The following is a 26,656-nucleotide window of genomic DNA, read 5'->3' as shown; positions in this document are numbered from 1 at the left end:
GCAAAGGACAGCGCCCCATCCCACCAGGCAGCATCTCGAATGACATTTTGTATAAAATGGTGAGAATTTCTAAGACACCAGAGGACAAAGAAACGAGGACATAGAGTGTGAGCTTAAAATCCAGCGGCTTTACGCGTCAGATGTGCCTTTTAGCAGAGCCCACCCGGGTTCCCTTCCTCCCAGGGTGGAGACGGGTACCTGAAGGTCCTTTCATCTTTGAGAAGGGCGGCCTGTGGACTCTCACAGGAGTCTCCTAAGCTGCGCTGTTCTATTACCCGTGAGCTTGGGTGCTCACAGGTTTAATGTCAGGATTATATCCTTGTAACAGCAGACGCCCTGGACACAGCGTTAGCTAAGACTACAGGAGCAAGAGAAGTCTTTTAACTAAGGAAAGTGTGACCTGAAGACAGTGCTGTGTGGGCACACGGAGCAGGTGTGTGTTCACACGGAAAAACACATGAACGGGCATGCACGCGAGAGGCAGAGGGAGGCAAGGATGTTTATCCATTCATTCACTTGACAGCATCTGGACTGCATGCTTGGGGTAGGTGAGTGGCCAAAAAGACATGTGGGCCTTGGGCCAGGGCTCGTGGGCACACCAAGACTCAGTGGGTCTCAGGCTTGGGACCCTTTAAATATCGTCTTCTTTCTCATTCTTGGAGACTTTTTTTACTTTGCACAGATCATTCCCACATACCTCGTATGGCTCCTCCAGGGTATTTCTCTTTTGTTTTACTTCCTAACATGTCTTTCTCAAATATTACTGTGCCTGTTGTTCCCAGTGTGGAAAGAGTGGTTCTTCCAGTGATGAACCAAATCTTGAACACACACACGCATCACTTCTTTTTTTAAATAAAATAAATAAATAACATACTGACCACATGGCCATGGGCAGCGTTCTCAATTTGCCTCCAGGTAAAATGACAGCATTAAGAGAGCTGGTCCTGAGTTACACGCACGGACTGAATCCTCCTGTGACGGATGCCTCTAACTCTGCAGGAAGAGGACAACACAGGAGCCACAAAACCAGAGGAGATGTATGCGTTCCGGGAATAGAAAGCATCAAAGTAAGGCACCAACACAGGCTGACACATTTTCATACAAGAGAAGTCATGTATGTGTTTCATATGGAGAAGTCGTGAGTTAGCTATCTCTCAGATTTTAAGATGGATACAATGATTTGGAGATCCTTTTAAAAACGCAGATTCTGATTTAAAGAGATCTGGGGTTCTCTCTGCATTCTAACAAACTTGCCAGTGATGCCAATTTTCCTATAAAATAACGAGGCTTTGAAGAATATTAATTATGTATGTATTTCCTCTCAGGTCCAAAGGCCACAGTTGTGAATAGCAGAGAGGTAGGACACTGAGGGGAGAATTCACGGATAACATAAAACTGAAACTTTCACGAAATTTATAGGATGTAATATAATAGCAAGAATAGCAACGATCCTTTTTCAACATTTACTGTATACCATATTAAAGCATAAAGCCACAAAAAAGTCTATAACGACAATAAGATTTTTTTTCATGTTTCAAGTAGAAAATAAAATTTTTCATTTAGTAAAATAATATTAAAACTACATATAAGACCATCCTCTTAAGCAACTGATAAGGGCCACATGCTTTTCTCATCTAAAGTTAATATTGCTAAAATAAAGACATAATTAATACCTTCAAAGCCTCATTATTTTATAGGAAAAACCTGAAAACACTGGACCCTAGAAAATCCTTTTATTCGCTAACCTGAAGGCAGCTCAGGAGGTTACCAAAGCAACGACAGAAATCTCCCTGGGAGGTCGGATCCGCTTTGACTCTGCTCCAGCTTGTTTCCTTGCTGACTACCCAGAATCAATCCTTATTCCACCTAAACTTACATTTTCAAACCAATGATGCATGGCTAGGATGGGACAGCTCACAGTAGACTGGCACTCTCACTAAGAGCAAACGAGAAAGCTAGACAAATTTTAAAAATCCATTTGAAGAAGCCAAAAACAGGGACAGCAGGCTCACCATGATAAATGTTTCCCGCAAGCCCCCCCCACTCCCCTCCCCAGAACTTGTGTCCAGCTGACGGGGCACATAAGGTGAGAACCTGGGCAGACAGAATAAAGGACCAAGAAGATCTTGAGGAAAAAAAAAAAAAAACTGGCCAATGGGTCAAAAAAGAAGGGGCCAAGATTTCAGGGAATACGAATGTCAGAGAAGTAAGCCAACCAATGCTGGTTATTCCCTCGACACATTTACTGACTCAGTTGCTTAGCGTAAGAGGTTAAAAACAACTGTAAGAAAAAATGGCTAAAAAGAAGGCTGTATTTTCAGCCATTTTTTGGCACTGACACATCCCAGGCCCTCAGTTGGGACCTCTGGGGAACTACACAGAAAGGCACAGAAACCAGAGCCCAGTGGAGCCTCAACGAGACTGCGAGCCAGTCCCGTGCCAGTTCAGACTTCCAGAGAGGCGAGGAAAAACCACCCCACCCTCTACAAAGCTTTGTACACAGTCAAAATCGCCAGGTGATACGGTTTGGATGTTTCATCCCCTCCAAATCTCATGATAAAATGTGGTCCCCTTGTTGGACGTGGGGCCTGGTGGGAGGCGTTTGGGTCACAGACGTGGATCCCTCATGAATGGCTTAGTGCTGTCCTCATGGTAATGAGTGAGTTCTCACTGTTAGTTCACAGGGGATCTGGTTGTTTAAGAGCCTAGCACCTCCTCCTTGTTTCTCGGCTGGCTCCCCCTTTCACCTCTGCCATGACTGGAAGCTTCCTGAGGCTCTCACCAGAAGCAGAGGCTGGTGCCATGCTTGTATAGCCAGCAGAAGTGTGAACCAAATCAATCTCTTTTCTTTATAAATTATCCAGTCTCAGGTATTCCTTTCCAGCAACACAACAGATTAATACACCAGGCATACCAAGTCATAGAAAGAAGCAAGAAAACAGACATTAGAAATGGAACCAGAGATGACAGCAGGGACTTCACGATTAATGTGTCACAGAAAACAGACTGCAGGATGAAGAGTCTCACCAGAAAACTGACATATATTAGAAACAATCAAATTAAAATTTTAGAAATGAAAATATAGTAACTGAATTCAAGAACTCCAGTTTTAAAGATCACAGGACAGAGATGAGGAGTGACTTCTTATGCTGAAAGATGGAGCGCAGAGGAAGAAAAAAAACACCACAAGCATAAGAACACGTGGGACCTGGGAGAAACATGTAACCTTCACATGACCAGAGTCCTGGAATGGTGCCAAAACAATATTTAAGAAATAATGGCCACCCTTGTTCAAACACTGATGAAGGGTGTCAAACGACAGAGGCAACAGCTGCTATGAACCTTACACAGGAGAAATGCAAAGAAAACCAAAACAAGGTATTTGGGGGCACCATGGCGCTCCAGCTGTCACTTATTTTAAACTTTCCTGAGCTTAGATGCCTCCAACGGATCATCCTCCATTAACAACCAAATGGAATCTACCTTCCACAGGCCTTCATTAGGACTTAGTGGCCTGATTCCACTTCTTAAAGTTTCAGCCACAAGTGGAACGGAGCAGAGATAAGGCTGGGAGTCCTCACATGTCCTCTTACTATTTCTCGGGCTGCCTGTCATGTTTTACGTTTGAAATGTGTAGCTTATGTATCACATAATGGACCAATTCTAGTGATGTTGGACCTGCCCCGCAATCCACAGAGCCACCCCATTCATGTCTGGTAACACATTGTCATGTTACAGTCACGTCACACTGCCTCAGTACAAGCTTTAGATTTCCTCAGATGAATTAGTATCAGTACTTTCTTCAATGAAGGGAAAAAAGGCCATCCTACAAGGCTGCCTGCTGTATAATTTGAAGTATATGACACTCTGGAAAAAGCAGAACTATGGAAACGGGAAAAATATCAGTGGTTGCCAGCATTTAGGGAAAGTAAGGGATAAACAGGTGGAGCCCAACAGAGGATTTCTGGGGCAGGGGCACTACTTTGTAAGATACTATAGTGGGAGATACATGGCACCAGACATTTGTCCACATCCATAGAATAAACACCACCAAGAGTGAATCCTAATGTAAACCACAGGCTTTGAATGATAATGATGGATTAAGGTACATTCATTCATTGTAACAAACATAACACACTAATGCAAGATGTTCATAATAATGTGGTGTGTGTGTGTGGAGGAAAATGTACAGGGGAACTCTGTACTTTCTGCTCAATTTTCATGTAAACCTAAAAATGTTCAAAAAGTAAAATGTATTAAAATTTAATTCTTAAAAAAAAAAACAGAAAAGCAATCCTAATAGGCTCTCACTGAGCCCTCTGTGTCTCAAGTTCCATATCAAAGCTGGGGTCCTCCAGGTATGTGCAGCTGTTGTGTGTCCACACTGATGAGGAAATGAAGCCTGGGCTTTGCTGCAGAGCAGGTCACACTCAGAACCTCGCCCGGAGCTCTCCCCCACGGGCTTCTGCTTACTGGACACAAACAAACAGAAAGGTCAATATCTTCTCCATTATGGTCCGGTGAAGATTAAAGAATTTGGGGTCAATAGCACAGAGTAAGTGTCAGAACATTGATTTTCTTCTTTGCTTTCCTAAAAGGCTGCTTGAAGTGGATATTCTCAAAAATAAACTCCCAAGCTCCTTTGCACGCAGCTTTCCTGGCGTGGAAACAAGCTATGCACATGTTCGATGATGAAAGGTACACGTCCAGGCGTGCTGCAGTGACAAAGGCAGAGGATGCTATGAAAGCGTCATGTGAGCCAACACTCCCCTGGTCCCATTTCTCATCTCGATAACTAGAAAGAGCATACACTGCTCCGGGGTAAACAAGACAAAGGTAATCTATTAAACAACAGACTGAGATGCAATTCATTGCCACTCAGCAGAAGAAATATCTGAACCAGAATCTTCAGGATTAATAATATCAATAAAAAGCAGAAAGTGTGGGAGGAGGAGGAGGAGGAAGAGGAAGGAGAAGATGGAACAGTGGTTGCTCCCTGTTTCTTTGATTGTTAAGTGGCTATTTGGACAAGAAGCCATGATTTTACCAGGCTTTACCTGTACGGTCAAACCCGCGATACCAATTTCTTTCCTCCAACCCTGGCAGTGTCTCTGAATGGTGATTTTCCCCATCGTGTATTCTTTAACTTGACTGTTTCAGTCTTTCTTATATTCTTGTTTATTGTTAACTCAATCCCCAATACCCACCTACACAGTCAGTGCCCAACTTTTACAGGGCTGTTATCTTTCCCAAGGTCCGTGTTTCACTTTTAAGCCCTTCACTCCTTTGCAAGCTGTGTTGTTGGGTTTCACAGACATGGCATTCAGCAATGTGAGACGCCGTCATCATTCTGGCATTCTGATGTCCCAGCAGAGCTACGAGCGCAAAGGTAAGAAACACTCATTCTTCCAGAAGTGGCCCGGAGGCCCCTGCCTCCTCAGGGCTCTGCAACTTCCCTCAGCCAGACCCTGCCAGCTCCGGGCTGCTCAGCAGGGAGCCTCCCTCCACTCTGGCACTCAGCTCATCCCCAGACTCGCCCTCCCAAAGCAGGCCTGGGTTCATCCGTGTCTGGCCTTCACGAAGCACGGTGCCTCACACTTGCTGGGTGGCAAATGTGTGTGAATGAACAGAGACACAGAGCAACTCACCCAAGGAGAACATGGGAATTAAATATGTAAGTGTGTGTGTGTGTGCATGCATGTGTCCATGTGTACATGTGTGTGTGTCTGGGTGTCTATGTGCATGTGCATGCATGTGTCCATGGACGCACATGTATGTGTATGTGTCTGCATGTACATGCATGTGTCCATGCGCATGTGTGTGTGTCTGGGTGTCTGTGTGTGTGTGCATGCATGTGTCCGTGTGCATGTCTGTGCATGTCTGGGCGTCTGTGTGCGTGTGCATGCATGTGTCCATGCGCATGTGTGTGCGTGTCTGGGTGTCTGTGTGTGCATGCATGTGTCCGTGTGCATGTGTGTGTGTGTCTGGGCGTCTGTGTGCATGTGCATGCATGTGTCTGTGCGCATGTGTGTGCGTGTCTGGGTGTCTGTGTGCATGTGCATGCATGTGTCCGTGTGCATGTCTGGGCGTCTGTGTGCGTGTGCATGCATGTGTCCGTGTGCATGTGTGTGCGTGTGCATGCATGTGTCCATGTGCATGTGTGTGCGTGTCTGGGTGTCTGTGTGCGTGTGCATGCATGTGTCTATGCGCATGTGTGTGTGTCTGTGTGTGTGTGTATGCATGTGTCCGTGCATACGTGCGTGTGTGCATGTCTGTGTATGTGTGCATGCATGTGTCCGTGTGTGTCTGTGTGTGCACACATTTTAAACAAATCCTTGCCCGCCCTCTATGCTTTGTGGAGCTGAGACAGGCTAATAGTACATTGTGTCTTCCTCAGGAAATCAGAGTCTGGAATGGCCTAGAAACGACATCCCCGCTGAGCGCTGACTGTCACCTCGGCGCTGTTCGCAGAGGAACGCTCTGGCTGGCATTCGGCTTCCCCAGGGCTGCGGCATCAGCCCCTTTCTAAGCGCGCAGCAGCAGGCAGCCACATTTGCTCTCCACCCCTTCAGTAGGGAACACAGCCATGCTTGAAAGAACACCAACTGGACCAAATGAAGTTTCAAAATATTCAGGGCAAGTTTTTAAAATGAGAGAGTTAATAGAGAGGAGCTTTCTACTCCACTTCCTGCCACAGCTCAGCCTCGGGAGCCTGCTGTGTCAGCCTCGGGTGAGCAGGAGGCAGGTGCACACGTGCTCTTCTCCGGGGCCCAGGGCTTCCGATGCCCCGGGCCATTCAAAGGTCGTTCCTCACCCCACAGGGAAGGATCGGAGTTCATGATTTCAAGTCCCTAATGTGAGTTCTGCATCATGATACAGTTTTTGTTTTCTTAAGGGAGAGAAGCGTCTGACTAGCGATCTTACTGGATTTGAACTAATCTCATGAAATACGACCTGCTCGGATCTCAGATGGGAAAAGGTTTGCACGGTTTCCTAATGCAAGCACCTGCTTTGGAAGAAGCGGAGGATGAGGTCCGACTCTCACCTGCAGTTTCAGGGCCTGGGGCACAGCTGCCCCCGTCCAGGCATGCCTTCACACATCCCTCCCTCGCTCCAGCCGTGTGACCCACTCTGTCCTCCTGTCTTACCAAGGACCTTCCATCTTTACCTCACCCAGCAAACTCCTGCATATCTGTCAAGTTTCAGATAAAGAGGACCTCCCCGGAGAAGTCCCTTCCACTCCTGCAGCAGGGCCCCATCACCCTGAAGGAGACCGACACTCACTCGGCCTCCTCCTTCACAGCCTGTCATTTACACATGAAAATTTCCGTCGATCCCAATAACACAGATCAACACTAGGCACAAAGTAAATTCTAAAGTTATATGCCCTGCATGAAAATCCCTCTACATGCAATGCAATTGACTATTCCTGAAATAATTCTGTAACTATGTATCCAGGAAGGCACTTCCCTGAGTGTTAGACATAAATACACGTTAGACATAAAGGTGCTGAATAAAGGGTTGTGGAACAAATGCAAGAAAATAAAACTCCAGAACAGGACTACCTAAGAAAGGGTTACTCCATGCAGCCAACTGAGTAACGACGTATCAGGAAAAGGGAATATTACATTCACAACTTGATTTTAATCCACAGCCATCTGCAGCACATAGGTTGTGTGAAGTCATTGTCCTTTATTCATTCCACTTCTTTGCTCCACTTTAGGGATGATATGGAGATTTTTTAAGTGAATCACCCATAAATATAACTTTACCCCTGCATGAAACCCTTATATCACCAGAGAAAAGACACTTTTAAAATCTGGCAATGAAAAGAAATGATTTTGCTACTAATTTTGGAGGGGTTATTTCCATCCACAGAACACTGCAATGAAAAGAAGGCATTTAAGTCAGCATTCTGGCAATTCCCCTCCCTCAGCCTCACATGTCTCCCCAAATCCGGAGCAAATGTGCATCAGGGAGCCCAGGCAGGACCCCACAGGCAGGAGGGAGTTCCTGGCCTCACTGGGGGCTGCAATTGCAGGGTCTGCTCGGGGATGCCAGGTACCCCTGGGAACCCCTGCTGGCAGGTGGCCCGTGGCCTGCAGCCCACCACAGAAGGGGCTCGCCATGGAGAATTCCAATACTCCAGGACGCACTTGCTCACAGCAGGCAGTTTTGCCCAGGGAAGGGCTTCTTTCACATCCAATAGTTCTTGAGCTTAATTTGCTTATAAGCCTGTGGGAATATCCTACTCAGGAAAGCACAAATTTGATCCCATACTAAAAAGCGAAGGCAGTTTATTTACCCGCAACGTCCAAACTAAAGAAAAATGTATCATGTGAGCGATCGCAAATCCTTTCCTAAGAAACACTATAAAAGGCAGGCCTCTTGGATGTTGAAAGAAGAAACTAAACATGACAACGCTGCGACTATTTCTTCATTTTTTTTGTTTTTTACCATTTTCAATATTCCAATAAATGCTACAGATTTAAGAAGTCTGTGAGTTCTAAACCTGCATGATAAATCTCAAACAGAAATCCACAATGAGAATGTAGCAAAAGAGGTGCAGCAGCCTTCAGATCAGAAAATAAAGAAGCCTCTTACCATGTTTATTGACGACACCGGACCGATGCTGTTGACGTAAATGTCGACGTCAATTACAGTCGGTTTTACTGTGGAGAAAAATACATGCATGTTAACACGTGGTGCTGGAGAAAGACAGACGGGAGCATATTCAAGTCCTAACACCTCATGCATAGCATTACAAGGACATGTTGGAAACACACATGCACAGGTCTTTCTGTGGGACTCAGTTCTAATTCAACCCCTGCCTGTCTTTCCTTTCAAAATCCTCAAAGGATGAGCAACTCTTACCTGTATCTATTCAGCTCTAGGAAAATAGAATATTGGTACGCTGCATGTTACCAGTCATAGGAGACTATAAAGAGACACCGTAGCTTGACTTAAGCTGATTTTATGGCAAAGATAGGAGGTAAAATGTGAGCTACTGCATGAGTAATTTAATGTCAAAGTTTTGCTATAAAGCCCAACACAAGAGATGAGCAATGTCAGTGATGTTCTTGAATTCTCTGTCCATCACACAGCGATGTCTAGCTACTGTTCCAAAGCAAAGTAACTCAGGGCAAAGTTCTGGTGAGTCTATACACCAATAAAAAATGAGAAACATTGTTTATTGTTATCAATATGACTTAAAGATACATATACATACATACATCACAGAGTTTAAATCCAACTCAAAACACAATGGGATGCTAATAGGTCAAAGAATTACCGTTTCAACTATGAGGGCCTAACATCCGTATAATCACAGGCCGATCTCACTAACACCGTATGTCAGGGGCTGCCCTGGCTCATTTGGCTTTAAGAGAAACCAGTTTCTCTTTTGATGGCAGCAAAGGAACTGAGCAAGGCTGGTAATGAGATGGCCGAGCCCGCAGACCTGAGTCAGGGGCTGACGTCCTCTGAAAGGAGGACATTCCCTTCGCCCTGTACTCAGTGACTAAAGACGGGGAAGAGCCAATTCCGGAACATTTCTGCCCGGGAGGAATATGAACAACTCCTGAATCTTTCCCCAGGAAACAGACTGTTTCTATAGAAACAAGAGTGTAGTATGTGCAGTGACCTCAATGTGCTTCCTTCAGCTGTGCTGAAGAACTGAACATGCACGAATGGAATTCCACGTGCTACTTCTGGAACAATGAATGGCGCCTCTGAGTGCTCAGTCTCCTATAAAACTACACATCCACCGGGCTGTGCCCTGGGCAGTGGTCCCCAGAGCTTCACGTAATGAAACGTTGATAACGAATCTGAGCCACTCCTCCGATGCCCGTCGGCACAGCCAAGTCCCGTGAGCTGCAAGAGCTGCTGGCACTTTGGAAAATGCCCCAACCCAATTCCCAGCACTATCAGTTCCATAAAAGGGGTATTCTTCATTTTAGACTAAGCTTTGCTAACGACCATGCAAACTAAGTAGCATCTTTCTTCAAATTATTGGATTCAACAAGTGTTCCATTTCTAAACACTGCAGAATCTTTGATTATGTCGTGCCGAAAGGTGTGAAGTCAGTCAGTTAAGGACCTACTTTTAGTGAGAGATTTTTCTGGTTGTTTCATGCAGCTTATTAGACTTTGTGTTTCCAGAGCTTTTTGTTTGTTTGTTTGTTTTGGGGTACATGTGAAGAACATGCAAGATTGTTGCATAGGTACACACATGGCAGTGGGATTTGCTGCCTTCCTCCCCTTCACCTATATCTGGCATCTCTCCCCATGCTATCTCTCCCCAACTCCCCACCCCCCACCGTCCCTCCCCTATTTCCCCACAACAGACCCCAGTGTGTAGTGCTCCCCTCCCTGTGTCCATGTGTTCTCATTGTTCAACACCCGCCTGTGAGTGAGAACATGTGGTGTTTGATTTTCTGCTCTTGTGTCAGTTTGCTGAGAATGATGGTTTCCAGGTTCATCCATGTCCCTACAAAGGACACGAACTCATCGTTTTTGATGGCTGCATAATATTCCATGGTGTATATGTGCCACATTTTCCCTGTCCAGTCTATCATCAATGGGCATTTGGGCTGGTTCCAGGTCTTTGCTATTGTAAACAGTGCTGCAATGAACATTCGTGTGCACGTGTCCTTATAGTAGAACAATTTATAATCCTTTGGATACATACCCAGTAATGGGATTGCTGGGTCAAATGGAATTTCTATTTCTAGGTCCTTGAGGAATCGGCACACTGTCCTCCACAATGGTTGAACTAATTTACACTCCCACCAACAGCGTAAAAGTGTTCCTATTTCTCCACATCCTCTCCAGCATCTGTTGTCTCCAGATTTTTTAATGATCGCCATTCTAACTGGCATGAGATGGTTTCTCAATGTTGTTTTGATTTGCATTTCTCTGATGACCAGTGATGATGAGCATTTTTTCATATGTTTGTTGGCCTCATGTATGTCTTCCTTTGTAAAGTATCTGTTCATATCCTTTGCCCACTTTTGAATGGGCTTGTTAGTTTTTTTCTTATAAATCTGTTTTAGTTCTTTGTAAATTTTGGATATCAGCCCTTTGTCAGATGGGTAGACTGCAAAAATTTTTTCCCATTCTGTTGGTTGCTGATTCACTCTAATGACTGTTTCTTTTGCCGTGCAGAATCCGTGGAGTTTGATTAGGTCCCATTTGTCTATTTTGGCTTTTGTTGCCAATGCTTTTGTTGTTTTGGTCATGAAGTCCTTGCCTACACCTACGTCCTGAATGGTTTTGCCTAGATTTTCTTCTAGGGTTTTTATGGTGTTAGGTCTTATGTTTAAGTCTTTAATCCATCTGGAGTTAATTTTAGTGTAAGGTGTCAGGAAGGGTTCAGTTTCTGCTTTCTGCACATGGCTAGCCAGCTTTCCCAACACCATTTATTGAACAGGGAATCCTTTCCCCATTGCTTGTTTTTGCCTGGTTTGTCAAAGATCGGATGGTTGTAGATATGTTGTGTTGCCTCCGAGGCCTCTGTTCTGTTCCATTGGTCTATATCTCTGTTTTGGTACCAGTGCCATGCTGTTTTGATTACTGTAGCCTTGTAGTATAGATTGAAGTCCAGTAGTGTGATGCCTCCCGCTTTGTTCTTTTCGCTTAGAATTGACTTGGCTATGCGGGCTCTCTTTTGGTTCCAGAGCTTTTTATATCATTAAATTAAAAGAACCAACAGACATAAAGCCTTAACAGCTTGCAGTAAGCAGCAGCAAGTGTGTGAGTGCAAGTTTGGAGTAAGTGTGCACAGACACACACACTCGCCAAATGCCGAGGAAAATGAAGAGCTTTTAGTAAACACTTTTTTTTTTTTTTTTGAAAGAGAGTCTTGCTCTGTCTCCATGCTGGAGTGCAATCGCAGCTCACTGCAACTTCCCCCTCCCAGGCTTAAGCAATTTTCCTACCTCAGCCTCCCAAGTAGCTGGGATTACCGGCTCCTGCCACCATGCCCGGCTAATTTTGTGTTTTCAGTAGAGACAGGGTTTCAACACATTAGCCAGGCTGGTCTCGAACTCCTGACCTCAAGTGATCCACCCTCCTCAGCCTCCCAAACTCCTGGGATTGCAGGAGTGAGCCACGGTGCCCAGCCAATAGATGCTCTTTTATGAGGAGTCATACTAACACAAATGAAGCATTAGAATAGAGCCTCTGATGGGAGAAGCCAGGACGGAGACTGGCCACCAGCAGCTCAAGGTTTATAATTCAAAGACTCAAGACCAAGCTCTGACAAATGACCTTCCACAAAGTTGCCAAGACCATTCAACAAGGAATGGACAGTCTTTTCAAAAAACAGTGCTGGGAAATCTGAATATCCACAGACAAAGGAATGGAGTCGGACCCTTACCTTATGCCATATACAAAAATGAACTCAGAATGAATTCGAGACCTAGATGTAAGGCCTGAAAATAAAAAACCACCAGAAGAAAATGAGGGGAAATCTTCTTGACAGTGGATTTAAAAACAATCTCTTGGACATAATACCAAAAGCTCAGGCAACAAAAGAAAAATAAATGGATTTGATTATAGCAAAATTTAAAACTTCTGTGCATACAGGGCACAACAGAGTAAAAAGGCAGCCCAATGAGTGAGAGAATATTTGTAAATCATGTCTCTGATAAACGGATAATATCCAGAATACATAAAGAACATCTACAGCTCAACAACAAACTAACCTGATTTAAAAGGCCAAAAAACTTAGACATTTCCCCAAGAAGATACACAAACAGACAACAAGCACAAGAAAACATCATTAGTTATTAGAGAACTTCAAATCAAAACCACAAAATAGTACTGTACACCCATTCGGATGGCTATTACTAAAAACAAATGAACAATACCAGTGACAGAAAATAACAAGTCCCAGCTCGGATACGAAGAAATTAAATCCTTGTGCACTGTCTGTGGGAAGAAAAATGACATACCCACCGTGGGAAACACTGGAGTGCTTCCTCAAAAACTAAAAACACAATTACCACATGATCCAGGAACTCCACTTCTTGGTATACACCCAAAGGAATTAAAAGGAGGAATGAAACATTTATCTGAACAGCTGTACTAAAAATATTATTCATTAGCCAAAAGGCAGAAACAAGCGCTCATCAATAGATGGATGGATTTAAAGTACACGTATTCAATGGCATATTATTGTGTCTTAAAGAAGAAGGACACTGTGATGCGTGCCACAACATGGATATACCTGGAGGACATTACGCTAAGTGAAGTAAGATAGTCACAAGCAAGCAAATACTGTGATTCCACTTTTATGAGGCTCCTGTGGTCGTCAGATTCATAGAGACAGAAAGCGCAATGCTGGTTTCCAGGGACTAGGGAAGGGGAAATGGGAGCTGTTTGATGGGTGGAGTTTCAGGTCTGCAAGATGAAGAGTTCTGGGGCGGATGGCAGTGGTGATTACACAGCAGTGTGAACAGACCTACTGCCACTCAACTGTAACAACAGTTAAGAAGGCACATTTTGTGTTATGTGTATTTTACCGCAATCTAATGAACCCTAAGTAGCCAAGAGAAGGATGGGCACACGAAGGCAGAAAAGCCAGAAATGGGGTGCTGGGAGCAATCTTCTGAGTGAAGAAAGCAGATTCTGTTTTTTAAAAGTATAAAATACGGATGATGACACGGAGTCCCATACATTTAAAATGGATTCTTCCTTCTAATTCTACCTTATCTGGTTGCTCTTATTTCCTAAGAATTCAGAATCGGTGTGTCTGAGGAGAATCATAAACTCGTAAGTTGTGCAACATAAGTGAGCCTTGCAAAGACACGCTGGCTACACCTCTGCAAGCATCAGCCCATCTGCTCCGCTGACGGATTTTGGTGGCCCTAAGGGGAGCACACGGCCTGCCTTTTCTCTTTGCCTCTGTTGCAAAACCAAAGCGGACTTATGCTTGTCTGAAGCACGGGACTCTCCACGGTCATCTTCATCCTGGAAGAAGCCAGTGAAGAGGGCTTGGTGGAGGGCTGTTTGAACGATCATGATGAGCCGAGAAGACAGCCCCAATGGGAAGGGGGACCCGGCAGCAGGCTTGCTAGGGAAGGAACACAGGGCTGGGCCAGTCTGTCTGCAGACAGTCCTAGAGGCACGTGCCAAAAACTAGCGGTGAGCAGATAATTTGTCCTGCTTACCGCGGACGTTATAGGAATCCGGTCATGGTCAAAAGGGAATAAACAGGAAGTTCCCCAACTTCAATTCCTTTGGGACTTGACATCTAAAATCACATTTAATATAGGACCAGATTCCCGCTAAGCTCACCTCAGCCCCTCTCCTGGTGGTCTTCATGCGATAATAAATGTCTCCTTTTGCCAACTTTGATGGTTCCCTGTTTGGCCCCGGGCCCCCTGAAGTGTGCACAGATGCTATTTAATAGATGGGTTAATAAGTAAGCTGTGTCCTTCTAAAATGGGGTTAATCCCCCGCATCGTTCATAACAAGACTAGAAGAAGGCTGGTCGGATTCTAGATGTTCTCAGAACCTTTTCAGTGCGAAATGGCAAGTGGATTGAGCTGCCTCCTCAAAACCCCCAGAAGCTTCTCTCTAAAGCCAGACTTATGACAGCATGATTTACTTTAGAAAAACTGAGGAGAGGGGAAAAAATGCAGAAAAAAGACGGACAGAGAAGTTGCGCCTGGGTCAGCATGGGTTCACGGGACATGGGTTCTGCAGTCACCCCCCAGGGGAAGGTGGTGGGGCAGAAGGCCATCCCAGCAGGAGTGAACCCACGGATTTACATGCGACCCCCGAGCATGGAAGGGGCAGGCACCCAGGACCACAGGGCCAGTCACCATAGTCACTTAGTTCTTTTTGAGTTGAGTCTTTTGATTAATAACTCTTACAAAAGATAGTTGTCATGCGGATTTTAAACTTTATTTTTTACTTATTTATTTTGAGGCAGGGTCTCACTCTGCTGCCCACACTGCAGCTCAGTGGTGCCATCATGGCCACTGCAGCCTTGACCTCCCGGGCTCGGGCAATCCTCCCATCTCAGCCTCCCAAGTAACTGGGACTACAGGCACACACCAACATATACTAATTTTTTAATTTTTTTGTAGAAACAGGGTGTTGCTATGTTGCCCAGGCTGGTCTTGAACTTCCAGATTCAAGCAGTCTTACCACTTGGGCCTCCCAAAGTGTGGGCATTACAAGAGTAATCCACTAGGCCCTCACATAAATTTCAAGTAAGTGTCTGGGGTCTTTCAGGGAAATTAACTTTACTCACAGTAGTGGAGAAGGAAACATGGGTTTCCTTTCTCTGAATCCCCTCATATATGATCACTTCCAGTTTTTAAGTTGTGGGCATCTTTGAGCATCCTCAATGAGAAAAGGTGCTCCTTGGAAGGCAGGTCTGCGTGATTCACCCTCACCTTCAAACAGCAGCATCTTGCACCGCAGGTGACCCCTAGATGTCGCGTAACTGTGGTTCGTAAAAAGTTGCAGTTGTCAAGTTGTTATAACGTCACATGTTAAATGCTCATGAGCTTGCCAATTGCAACAGAAAGAATGCATTCTTTTCTTTTTCAGTGATACATAATAGATGTACATATTTTGGGGGACACATGATAATTTAATATATTTATATAGTCTATAAATATAAAATCGGTGTAATTGGAATATCCATTGCCTTACATATTTGTCTTTTCTTTGTGCCAGGAATATCTGAATTATTCTTTTCAGTTATTTTGAAATAGACAATAGATTATTATGGACAATAATCACCTTACTGATTAGCACTGTCTTAATTTTGAAGGAGAATAATTTTTAAGTGTCCCTTAGAACATGATGACAATTACAAGCTCACCCAAGTAGTCAAGCGGGCAAATAGCTGATAGAAGATCATCTGAGAAAAAGATGCTCCCGAAAATCATCATCTGTTACAACAAAAATTAAAACTTACCTCCATGGAGAGGAAAAAGCAGACAGTGACATTGAGAGAGCAAATGAAACCATGAATATTCACTCATAAACAAGCAAGAGACAGAAAACAACAGAAGCGGAGATTCACGCAGACGAGGTACAGGACCGATAGGTGTTGCCAGGAACAAAACGGTGCACGGGAGAGAGGCCAAGGTGTTCGCAGCTGTCCACGCCAGGAAATTCCTCAAGAGCTGGCCCAGAGCAGCAGCGGGCATGAGGCCCGGAGACCCCCAGGAATGCTGAGCAGACGTGTCAAGTGAGGTGACACAGCCACAGAGGGTGCAGCCTGGCGGCAGAGGGGCTCAGCTGCTCCCCAGTTCAATAATCTCAAAAAGGTTCTTCACATGTCCTGCCTCAGTGCCCCTATGTGGAAGACAGGCTGACAACGGAACCTAATTCAAGATTGGGGTAGAGGGCAGGGCTGTTAAACAGCAAATAGTGTTTAGCTATGGTTGTTAAGGTCCCCGGAATTAAATTAAGAATAGAATGCCAAAATACTGCATTTGCTGCCTTTCAAATAATGCTTATGTTTAAAAGTCACGCTAGGCACTTAGGTTTCTATTTTTTCATGACAAGAGTAAACATGATTTAAGTATTTAAATATCAGCACACGAATTTTCAGAAGACGAATAAATAACATCAACTCTCACGCCCCAAGGCATAAAAGGCTCTTCCAATAACTGGGAACCTCCCTTCAAGCTTTCCTGCCTTTGGGGACAAGGGTGGGGAATGGGGGCTCATCCGTCCCTTTCCTCTTCCTAAACCCAGAGTTCCACTGAACACAACGATGCACTAGGTAGAGGCTCCCCACACCCATCACCAACCTTCCTCTCAGTACTGCCTTCTCTCCCTCTGCGTCCACAGACAAAAGGGTGATATATTTATTAATAGCACCGTGATGAGCATTTTGCATTTAATCAATACGTGATAGCATTTCTGTTCCCATTTTACAGAGAGGAAGTTAAAATGTGAGTGAGGAGTGACTTACCCGGGATTCTGCAGCTTCACCAAAGCAGAGAATCCAGGGTTCCGCTCTCAGCCTCCTGGAGTTTTCTATTTCAGCAGTGAGGCTTAAAGGGACTCTAGGGAACAAGCACTTCGATGGGATTAGTGCTGTTTTTACCATCATTATCATGACAAGTAATCCTTCAAGGATTTTTTAAACACAAGTACTCTGTCTCTGATGATTATATTAAACCTATCCATAGCATCTCAGTGAAGATGTGTTTTCAAATGCATTTTTTTCTAACTTGCTAAGTGGAGAAATGTGGGTAAAAAGTACACAGGATAAGCAAACCTGGTCAGTATGGCAGTTCTGCCAGCACTGCGTCCATGCAAAAATGTTCTCCGTGGTGTCAGAGCCGTGGGATGATAAAGTCACTGTCACAGCGCAGTTATGGTCCTATTTGGCCAATTTACTTGGCTCAGACCCTTGAACATAGGGTTTACAGCTAATTCCATTTCCATTAATCCCAGAACTATAGATGTTAACTCTAAAGCCCTCACTCCTTTCCCAAACACCCTTTAAATATGTCATCTCAGGGAGGCCAGCAAGAGTTGACAAAGATCAGAATAAGGTTATCGCCATTTCACCATGGGTCAGATATGGTAAGAAACATGGAAGGAGGCAAAGTATGACATGCTACAGCTTTGCACATCCATATATAAAAACTCACTACTAAAGACCGTGAGAATTCCTACTCTCAAATGAATAAAAACGCTGCTGTTAAGTTCTGAAGCACAAACCCTTCGGAGCACTGATGGGTAGGTGCTTAAAAGCTCAGGTCTAAATTTCCAGCTCGGAAAAGGGTGTGATGGTAAGAACATAAGAGAACTGAGGAAGGCACCTGCCAAGTCTAGTTGTGTTATAAATTTCACCCTAAAGTAGCCAAAGGGACTTGAGAAAGTCACTTAAATTTGATGTGGCTCACTTTCTCCATCTATGAGCTGAAAATCTGAAGTGAGTTCTCCTTCCAGCCATGAATTCTGTTCGTTATAACAGGAAAGGTCAGTTTTTAACAACTCCCTTCATAACAGCGCCTCTCCCTTCCACATCTGGCAGGGAATGCAGAAGAGCACCGACCAGCACAGCCCTCAGTTCAGAGCAGGCGTGAAGGGCTAACCTTCAATCAGTGAGGAGACTGATATGAAAAGCCACAGTGCCCGACAAGCCCCATTGTACCTGAGTGGCATGAACAAAGTGGCATCAGCAAGATGGCAGAGTAGGAAGCCCCAGAGCCCGCTTTCCACATGAAGCCACTGACTTCACCACACGATACAGACCGCCAGCCTCTGTGAGAAATCTAGAATGCAATTCAGCGGTCTCTGCAGCACCTCGGGCCACTGCAAAGCCAGCCACATAAAGTCCCCGCAGGAAAACTCCTGGCCCACACGTGCCAGTGTGCCTCCCCCTAGTACCACAGGGCGTGTTCAGGAGAACACTCCCAACTTCTCCCTGAGGAAGGAAAGAAAAGAGCAGAATATACTCAACGTCCTGAGTCTTTGTGGGGCTGGCCAAGGGACCGGTTTCTGTGTTCTGTGGGTGTCAGTGCTCACAGGAACAGGGTGGCAGGTGGGTGCACGTGGCCTGGTGTACCACGAGAGCCTGCAGTACCACGGAAAGACGTCAGGGGGCGTGCCAGCACCGCCGCTGGCCGCACCACCAAGGAAACTGCAATACCACAGACAGACACCAGAGGGAGCGTCTGAGTAGAAAGCAGCACACCCCTCAATGATTCATCTGCTGCAAAAGTAATTGCGGTTCTTGTCAATTACTTTTGCACCAACTTAATACATTAAGCGTGCAAGTCCAGAGAGGACGCATCCCCAGAAAAGGCTTTCGAGGTCTCCAGAGTCTCTGGCCATGCTGATTGGTGAAAGTCCTCCCTGCAAGAAACCACACCACAAAGACGGGGCCCACAGTAACAAATTAAATATCCTGAAACTCACCCTAAAGACACGGGAATATATGAATCAGCAGACAAATAATTCGAAATAACTGTCGTAAGGATATTCTATGACATAAAAGAGGGCACAGATGGAAAACTGATGACATTTTTTAAAATGACCAAATATCAGAAAAGAAACTAAGGAGAAGAACCAAACGTAACTGCTGGGACTGAGGAATACATTAAATGAATTTTAAAATTGATGAGAAGTATTCAACAGCAGACTTGACCAGGGAGAAGAAAGAACCAGTTAATTCAAAACCAGGACTTTTTAAATTATCAAGACAAAGCAGCAAAAACAAAAAAGAGTGAAGAAAAGTGGAAGGCCTAAGGGATTATACAGTGTTGAGCAGAATAGTAAATGCATTGTGGGAATTTAAAAGAAAGAAAGGAGGAAAGAGACTGTTTGGAGAAATAATGGCTGAAATCTTCCCAAATCTGAGGAAAAAAATGGAATACATAATCAAGAAGCTAAAAGAACCGTAAGTAGGATAAAAATAAAGAGATCTACAAAGAGACTTGTCATAATCCCACTGTTGAAAGTCACAGACAATGAGAATCTTGAAAGCAGAAAGAGAAAAGTGACATCATATACAAGGGAGCTTGTATTAGATTATAACCTGATTTCTCAGCAGGAACCTTGCAGATCAGAATGAAGTTGTATAATATATTCAAAATACTGAAAGGAAAAAAAAATCAACCAAGGATACCACATCTGACAAAACTCTCCTTGAAAAATGAACAAGAATGTACGACATTCTCAGGTAAAGTAACGCTGCAGTGATAGAGCCACTGCACTCCAGCCTGGCTGACAGAGTGAGACTGTCTAAAGCTGAGAGAGTTCATCATGACTAGAGCTGCTGTATAAGAAATAGTGAAAGCGGTCCTTCAAATTGAAGTGGAAGAATAATAAACAGCAACATTAAACCATATAAATATCTAGAAATTACTTTTACATCTGGTATAGAATTTAAAAAACGAAAGCATAAAACGTAATTATAAAACTGTGTTAATGCATACACAGTATACAAAGAGGTAACTGGAGTCATCAATAACATAAAGTGTGGGCAGACAAGTCTTAAAGAGAAATCAAGACTTAAGACTTGTTGAAACAAGTCTTAACACACGTAAGAAGATTTAAATTATTCAAACTATTTTATTTGCCCACAATGGAATGAAACCAGAAATCAACAGCAGAAGGAACAGCATTTTTATATGCAATTGAAATTAAATTATCAGTTTAAAAGAGACTGTTATAATTTTTAGATATTTCATATAATTGTAATGGTAACCAGGAAGAAAATATCTATAGAATATACACAAAGGAAAATGAAAGGGGAATCAAAACATGTCACTCAAAAAAAATCAAACACAAAAGAAAGTGAGCAGCAAGAGAGGAGGGGGTTGCAGAAAGCTATAACACAGCCAGAAAAAAAATTAACAAAATGGCAACAGTAAGTCCTTCCTTACCAGTAATTACTTTCTATGTACATGGATTACAGCCCTAATTAAAATATATAGATTGACTACACGGATTTTAAAAAGATAAAAGTACAGGCTGTCTACAAGAGACTCACACTTTAGATCTAAGGACACACATAGGCTAAAAGTGAAGATGTTCTATGCAAATGGGAACATAAAGAGCAAGGGTGACTACATTTATATTGTACAAAAGAGAAACTGTCACAGACATAAAGAAGATTGTTATTCAGTAATAAAAGGATCCATTCACCAGAAAGATATTAACAACCATAAGTATATATACACCTAACATTAGAGTTCCCAAATTTATAAGGCAAACATTGGCAGAGCTGAAGAGAGAACTAGATAGCAGCACAGGAATAGTAGGAGACTTCAATATTTCACTTTCAGGTTTGGAAAGAACCAGACAGAAGATAAGCAAAGAAACAAAGGACTTGAACAACACTACAAATCAATTAGACCTAACAGACATTCCAACACTCCACCCAACAACAGCAAAATACACCTGCTCGTCAAGTGCAAAGAGACATTCTCAAATGTCGAGGATATGTTAGGCCACAAAACAAGTTTTAACACATTTAAGATTTAAATCACTCAAAGTATTTTAATTGAACACAATGAAATGAAACAAATCAACAGTGGAAGCAAAACAGAAAAATTCATAAATATATGGAAATTGAGTAACTTACTCTTAACCAAAGGGTCAAAGGAGAAATGACAAGGTAACTTAGAAAATATACGAAGACAAATAAAGAATACAGTGTATCAAAACTTATGTCCTACAACAAAAGCAGTACAAAGGGAGAAATTTATAGCAGTAAAGACTTACATTAAAAAAAAAAAAAAAAAAAAAAAAAAAAAAAAAAAAAAAAAAAAAAAAAAAAAAAGAAAAACCTCAAATCAACAATCTAGGTTTACATCCTCAAAAAACTAGAAAAAAATAAAATTTAAAAAGTAGCTGAAGAAAGTAAATAATAAAAACCATACAGAGATAAATAAAATAGCAAATAGAAAAACAATAGAAAAAAATCAACAAAAACAAGACCTGGCTCTTCAAAAATATTAATGAAATGTATAAACCCTTAGCTAGACTAAGAAAAAAAATGAGAGAAGACTCAAATAACTATACTTAAAAATGAAAGAATGTTACAACTGATGTCACAAAAATAAAAAGGATTGTGAGACTATTATGAATAATTGTATGCCACCAAACTTGATAAACTAGACAAAATAAATATTCTTAGATGGATACAATCTACCAAGACTCATTCATGAAACAATAAAAAAATCCTGACCAGGCACAGCGGCTCACATCTGTAATCCCAGCACTTTGGGAGGCCAAGGCAGGTAAATCGCTTAAGCCTAGGAGTTTAAGACCGATAATGTGGCAAAACTCCCTATCTACAAAAAATGCAAAAATTAGTCAGGTGAAGTGTGTGTAACACACCTGTGGTACCAGCTACTCAAAAGATTGAGGTGAGAAGATCACATGAGCCCAGCAATGTCAAGACTACAGAGAGCCACGATCACATCACTGCACTCCAGCCTAGGTGACAGAGTGAGACCCTGCCTCAAAAAAAAAAATAAAACACTTAAGCAATCTATATGATCTATAACTGGTGAGGAGAGTGGATCAGTAACAAAAACTTCCTGTCACTGAAAGGCTCAAGACCAGATGGCTTCATCAGGGATTTCTACCAAACATTTAAGGAATAATAAGCACTAATCCTTCTTAAACTCTGCCAATAAATAAATAAATAAAGAGGAAGAATACTTCCAAACTCACTCCATGAGGCCAGCATTACCATGATAGCAAAGGCAAAGTCAAAAGAAAAGTATAGATCAATATCCTTGACAAATTTTTATGACAAACCCTCAACAAAATACTAGAAAACAGAATTCACCAGCACTTTAAAACTGTTATACACATCATGGCCAAGTGGGATTTATTCCTGAAATGCAAGGATGGTTCAACATACCAAAAACATCAATCAATATATTATGCTATATTAACAGAATTAATTTTAAAAACACAATCTCAATGGATCCAGAAAAAGTATCTGACAAAATTCAACAGCTTTTCATTATATAAAGCACTCAATAGCATAGGAATAGAGGGAAACTACCTCAAAATGATAAAGGCCATACATAAGAAGCCCACAGCTCACTTCATTCTTTATGGCTAAAAGCCTTTTTCTAAGATTAGGAACAGGAGATGAAAGCTTGCATCCACTGCTTCTATTCAACATAATCCTGGAAGAAATTCTGCTTGAAAATAAAACCATCCAAACTGGAAAAGGAGTAATATTTTCTCTATTCACAGACATGATCTTAGATGTAGAAAACTCTAAACATTGCACATGCACACACACACATACAAATGTTAGAACTAACAAATTCAGCAAAGTTGCTGAATATAAAATAAACACTCAAAAATCAGTTGTTAATACAATCAAACAATTGTTTGTTAATACAATCAAACAAATTGATAACAAAACAGAAGTTAATGAAAGAATTCCAATTACAATAGCATTAAAAATACTTAAGAATAAACTAAAGAAGCAAAGGACTTATACACTAAAAACTACAAAACACTGCTGGTAGAAATTAAAGAAAACACCAGTAAGTAAAAAGACATTTTGCTTTCACAGCTTGGAAGACCTAATATTGTTAAGATGTCAATCCTATTCAAAGCAATGTACAGATTCAATATAATTTCTACAAAAATACCAATAGCATGTTTGGCAGAAATAGAAAAGCCAATTCTAAAATTATATGGAATCTCAAGGGACTTCAAATCGTCAAAACAATCTTGAAAAGAAAAAAGAAAGTTGGAGGTCTCACACTTAAATGGTTTGAAAACTTACTGAAAGTCAAATGGGACGATACTGGTATAAAGACACGTATGAAATAGAATAGAGAGCCCATACTTAAATCTTTGCATAAAGCAGCCAAATGAATTTCAACAATGGTGCCAAGACTACAAAATGAGAAAAGAACAGTTTCCTCAATAAATGGTACAGAGACTACTGTATATCCATGTGCAACAGAATAAGGTTAGGACTCTTACCCTTAAACCACATACAAAACGTAACTCAAAATGGATGAAAAGCCTAAATATGAGACCAAAAACTATAAAACTTCTACGAGGAAACAGGGGAAAAGATTCATTCTATTGAATCTGGTAATAATTTCTTGGATATGACAGTAAAAGCTCAGGAAACAAGCAAAGACAGACAAAGGGACTACATCAAGCTTAAAACTCCTGCACATCGCAATAGCCAAGAAATGTCAATCAACAGGTGGATGAAGAAAGAATATGTGGCATACATGTACAATATTTTTCAGCCATATAAAATAAAGAAATCCTGTCATATCTTACAATGTGATGAGCTTTGAGGATGCTATGTTAAGTGAAATAAGCCAGTCATAAAAGGACAAATATTGTAAGATTCTACTCATATGAAGTATCATAAAGCAGTCAGAAACCCAGATGTGAAGTCCCATTCTTGTATTACAGCTGATAAGCCTAAATAGTACAAAATATTTTATTTTACATTGAACTTTCAAGTTTGTTTCACCTTCCAATTTATTTTTACAATTCAAACATTTCCAGTATTATAAACTGTACCTTTTAACAGCCTCCTTTTTAAGAGTCAGTGGCAAGTAAATCTTATCTTTGCCTTTCTGCTTGCCGTCATTCATTCAACAAATAATTAGTGGATGACTGCTGGGCTATACAGTTCTAATATCTGAGGACAGAGTGTAACCAGGACATAAAGTCCCCACTTCCACAGCATTTAAATCGTAGTGGGTAAAACAGAGATTAAGCAAGTACACTAATCAATAAAGCAGCTGTTTTTTGTAATTATGAGTACTATGAAAGGAATAAAACCAGGTTCTGAGGTAAACAGTGACTGTGGTGTGGGGAACAGAGCCTACCCTGCATACAGTGATTCACTCCCCATGTCCATTCCTTCCTACAGAGTTCACATAGCCTTGAAAAAGCACACAAGCCAATAGCATCTAATGTGTGACAAAGAGAATATATGTGTAATTCAGCCCACAAAAATATATTGAGATTTTAAAATATACTTGTATAGATATAGATATATGTATAGTCAAGAATTTCCCAAAAGTGATGAACAGCATCAAATCACAGATCTGGGCACTTCGTCGAACTCTAAGAACGACAAACATTAAGAAAACCAAGCCTGGGCACATCATTCCCAAACTGCTGAAGTCAGTAAATAAAAAAGTCTCCAGAGCCCAACAAAACGCACATTGGGTAAAAAATAAAAATCACTAAGATCATGGCTGATAGAAGAAACAATAGAAATCAAAAAAACAATGGTGTGAGATTTTTTCAAGTACTGAAAGAAAAAAAAAATAGCCTACAATTCTGTACCCCAAAAAAATGACCTTTAAAAATCAAGATGAAATAAACATCTTCAGACAGAAAAAAAAGAGAATTCATCTCCATCTGATCTGCAGTATTCAAAATATTTTAAAATATTCTTTACACCATTAACAAATTACAGCATATGGAAGCCTGGCTCTACAAGAAGGAACAAAGAACAGCAGAAAAAGTAAGCTATTAGTTACCCGCCACTACTGAACTCAATGAAAATGTGTTATATCCCTGTTATGACAAAACACTACACTAAGGGAAAAATACCAACAAATTGGGTGTGCTGTCTTTGAGACTCTTACAATGAAGCAGAGAAAATAAGATGTACACTTTTTAGCAGAGAACAAAGTTGAAAGTAATATGTTCTATTAAAATTACACATGTATGATAGAGTTTACTATTGTTTGCAGAGAAAGTTCCAAGGACAAAGTGAGATTTTTGAAATGAGGCCATAAAAAGAGTTACGAATGGGTAACCCCGACAGTCAGGCAGCAGGAGCAACAGCATGGAATCCGAAAATCCCCAAATACACACCAGGATCACCCGGCAGCTCCCTATCTTTAGCTGGTATCTGGCATGCATCAAAGAAAGAAGGCAAAATATGTTTAGAAGATCAAGTTCATTATTATAAAAAATGTCATAAAAGTTTATCGCCAGATTAAGAAGTTTGACTTTCATATTAAAGAATTTTAACAAGGAAGGCCTTTAAGTCGCAACTGACTTTATCCAGATTATTCTGGCAACAGTGGAGAGCTGTAAGGGACCGGACACTGTGACCCACGCCTGTAATCCCAGCACTTTGGGAGGCCAGGGCAAATGGATCACTTCTGGTCAGGAGTTCGAGACGAGTCTGGCCAACACGGTGAAACCCCGTCTCTACTAAAAATACAAAAATTAACCAGGCATGGTGGCACGTGCCTGCAAGCCCATGTGGGGAGGCTGAGGCAGAAGAATCACTTGAATCTGGGAGGTGGAGGTTGCAGTGAGTTAAGATCATGCCACTGCACTCCAGCTTGAGCAACAGAACAAGAATCTGTCTCAAAAAAAAGAAGGAAGGAACGGAGGGAGAGAAAGAAAATGGAAAGAAAGGGAGAAACCTGTACGGATGACACGGGTAGTCACCAGGCCTATATGTGAGAACTTCAAGAATCTGACAGAACAGCCATGCACCTCAATTTTCCAGAAATAAACTAGAATTGTAGGTCTAAGTAGTATCATGATCTAGGCTAAAGTAACATATCGGAAAATGTATTTTAATACATGGGGATGGGGGATGAAGTCACAAGGGCTGGTGTTACTATCAAATAAAATATTGTATAAAATGCAGAGGACAGTCTGAGAGATAACTTACTAAAAGGCCAGGAATCTGGGTGTGGAAGGAGGAAGAGAAGCCAAGGAGGTGACGGTGAGAGAGGAGAAGGTATTTCCATTTCAGCGAAGCAGAGAGAGAGAAACACGTTGTTCTGAAGAAAGTGCCAAGTTGTACACAGCACAATAAAGAGAAAGAACATTTCTGAAAGTCCTAAGAGAGTTGCACAATTGAAATAGTAGATGCTGTGGTCAGAAATTTAAAGTAAGAACAAGAATCTCAGTGTTTGACTGGACGCAGTGGCTCACACCTGTAATCCCAGCACTTTGGGAGGCCGAGGTGGGCGGATTACTTGAGGTCAGGAGTTAGAGACCAACCCAGTCAACATGGTGAGACCCCGTCTCTATTAAAAATACAAAAATTAGCCTGGCATGGTGGTGTGGGCCTGTAATCACAGCAACTCTGGAGGCTGAGGCAAGAGAATGGCTTGAACCCAGGAGGCAGAGGTTGCGGTGAGCTGAGATTATGCCACTGCACTCTAGCCTGG

At 42.2% G+C, this 26,656-nt stretch overlaps 1 protein-coding gene across 2 annotated transcripts in view; it reads right to left on the bottom strand.

Annotated features, from left to right (window-relative positions):
- The window catches only part of GABRG3 (gamma-aminobutyric acid type A receptor subunit gamma3), a 488,421-nt gene that overhangs the window by 426,352 nt on the left and 35,413 nt on the right, over positions 1-26,656 (bottom strand). For both annotated transcript variants that reach the window (XM_017508498.2, XM_017508499.2), the window contains exon 3: positions 8,605-8,672. In XM_017508498.2, coding sequence (XP_017363987.1) covers positions 8,605-8,672 — 68 coding nt within the window. The remainder of the gene's footprint in view (positions 1-8,604; positions 8,673-26,656) is intronic.

This window comes from Cebus imitator, unplaced genomic scaffold, assembly GCF_001604975.1.
Source record: "Cebus imitator isolate Cc_AM_T3 unplaced genomic scaffold, Cebus_imitator-1.0 Scaffold392, whole genome shotgun sequence".
In the NCBI taxonomy this organism is placed as follows: Eukaryota; Metazoa; Chordata; class Mammalia; order Primates; family Cebidae; genus Cebus; species Cebus imitator.
This window is presented reverse-complemented; position numbering and strand designations above follow the sequence as displayed.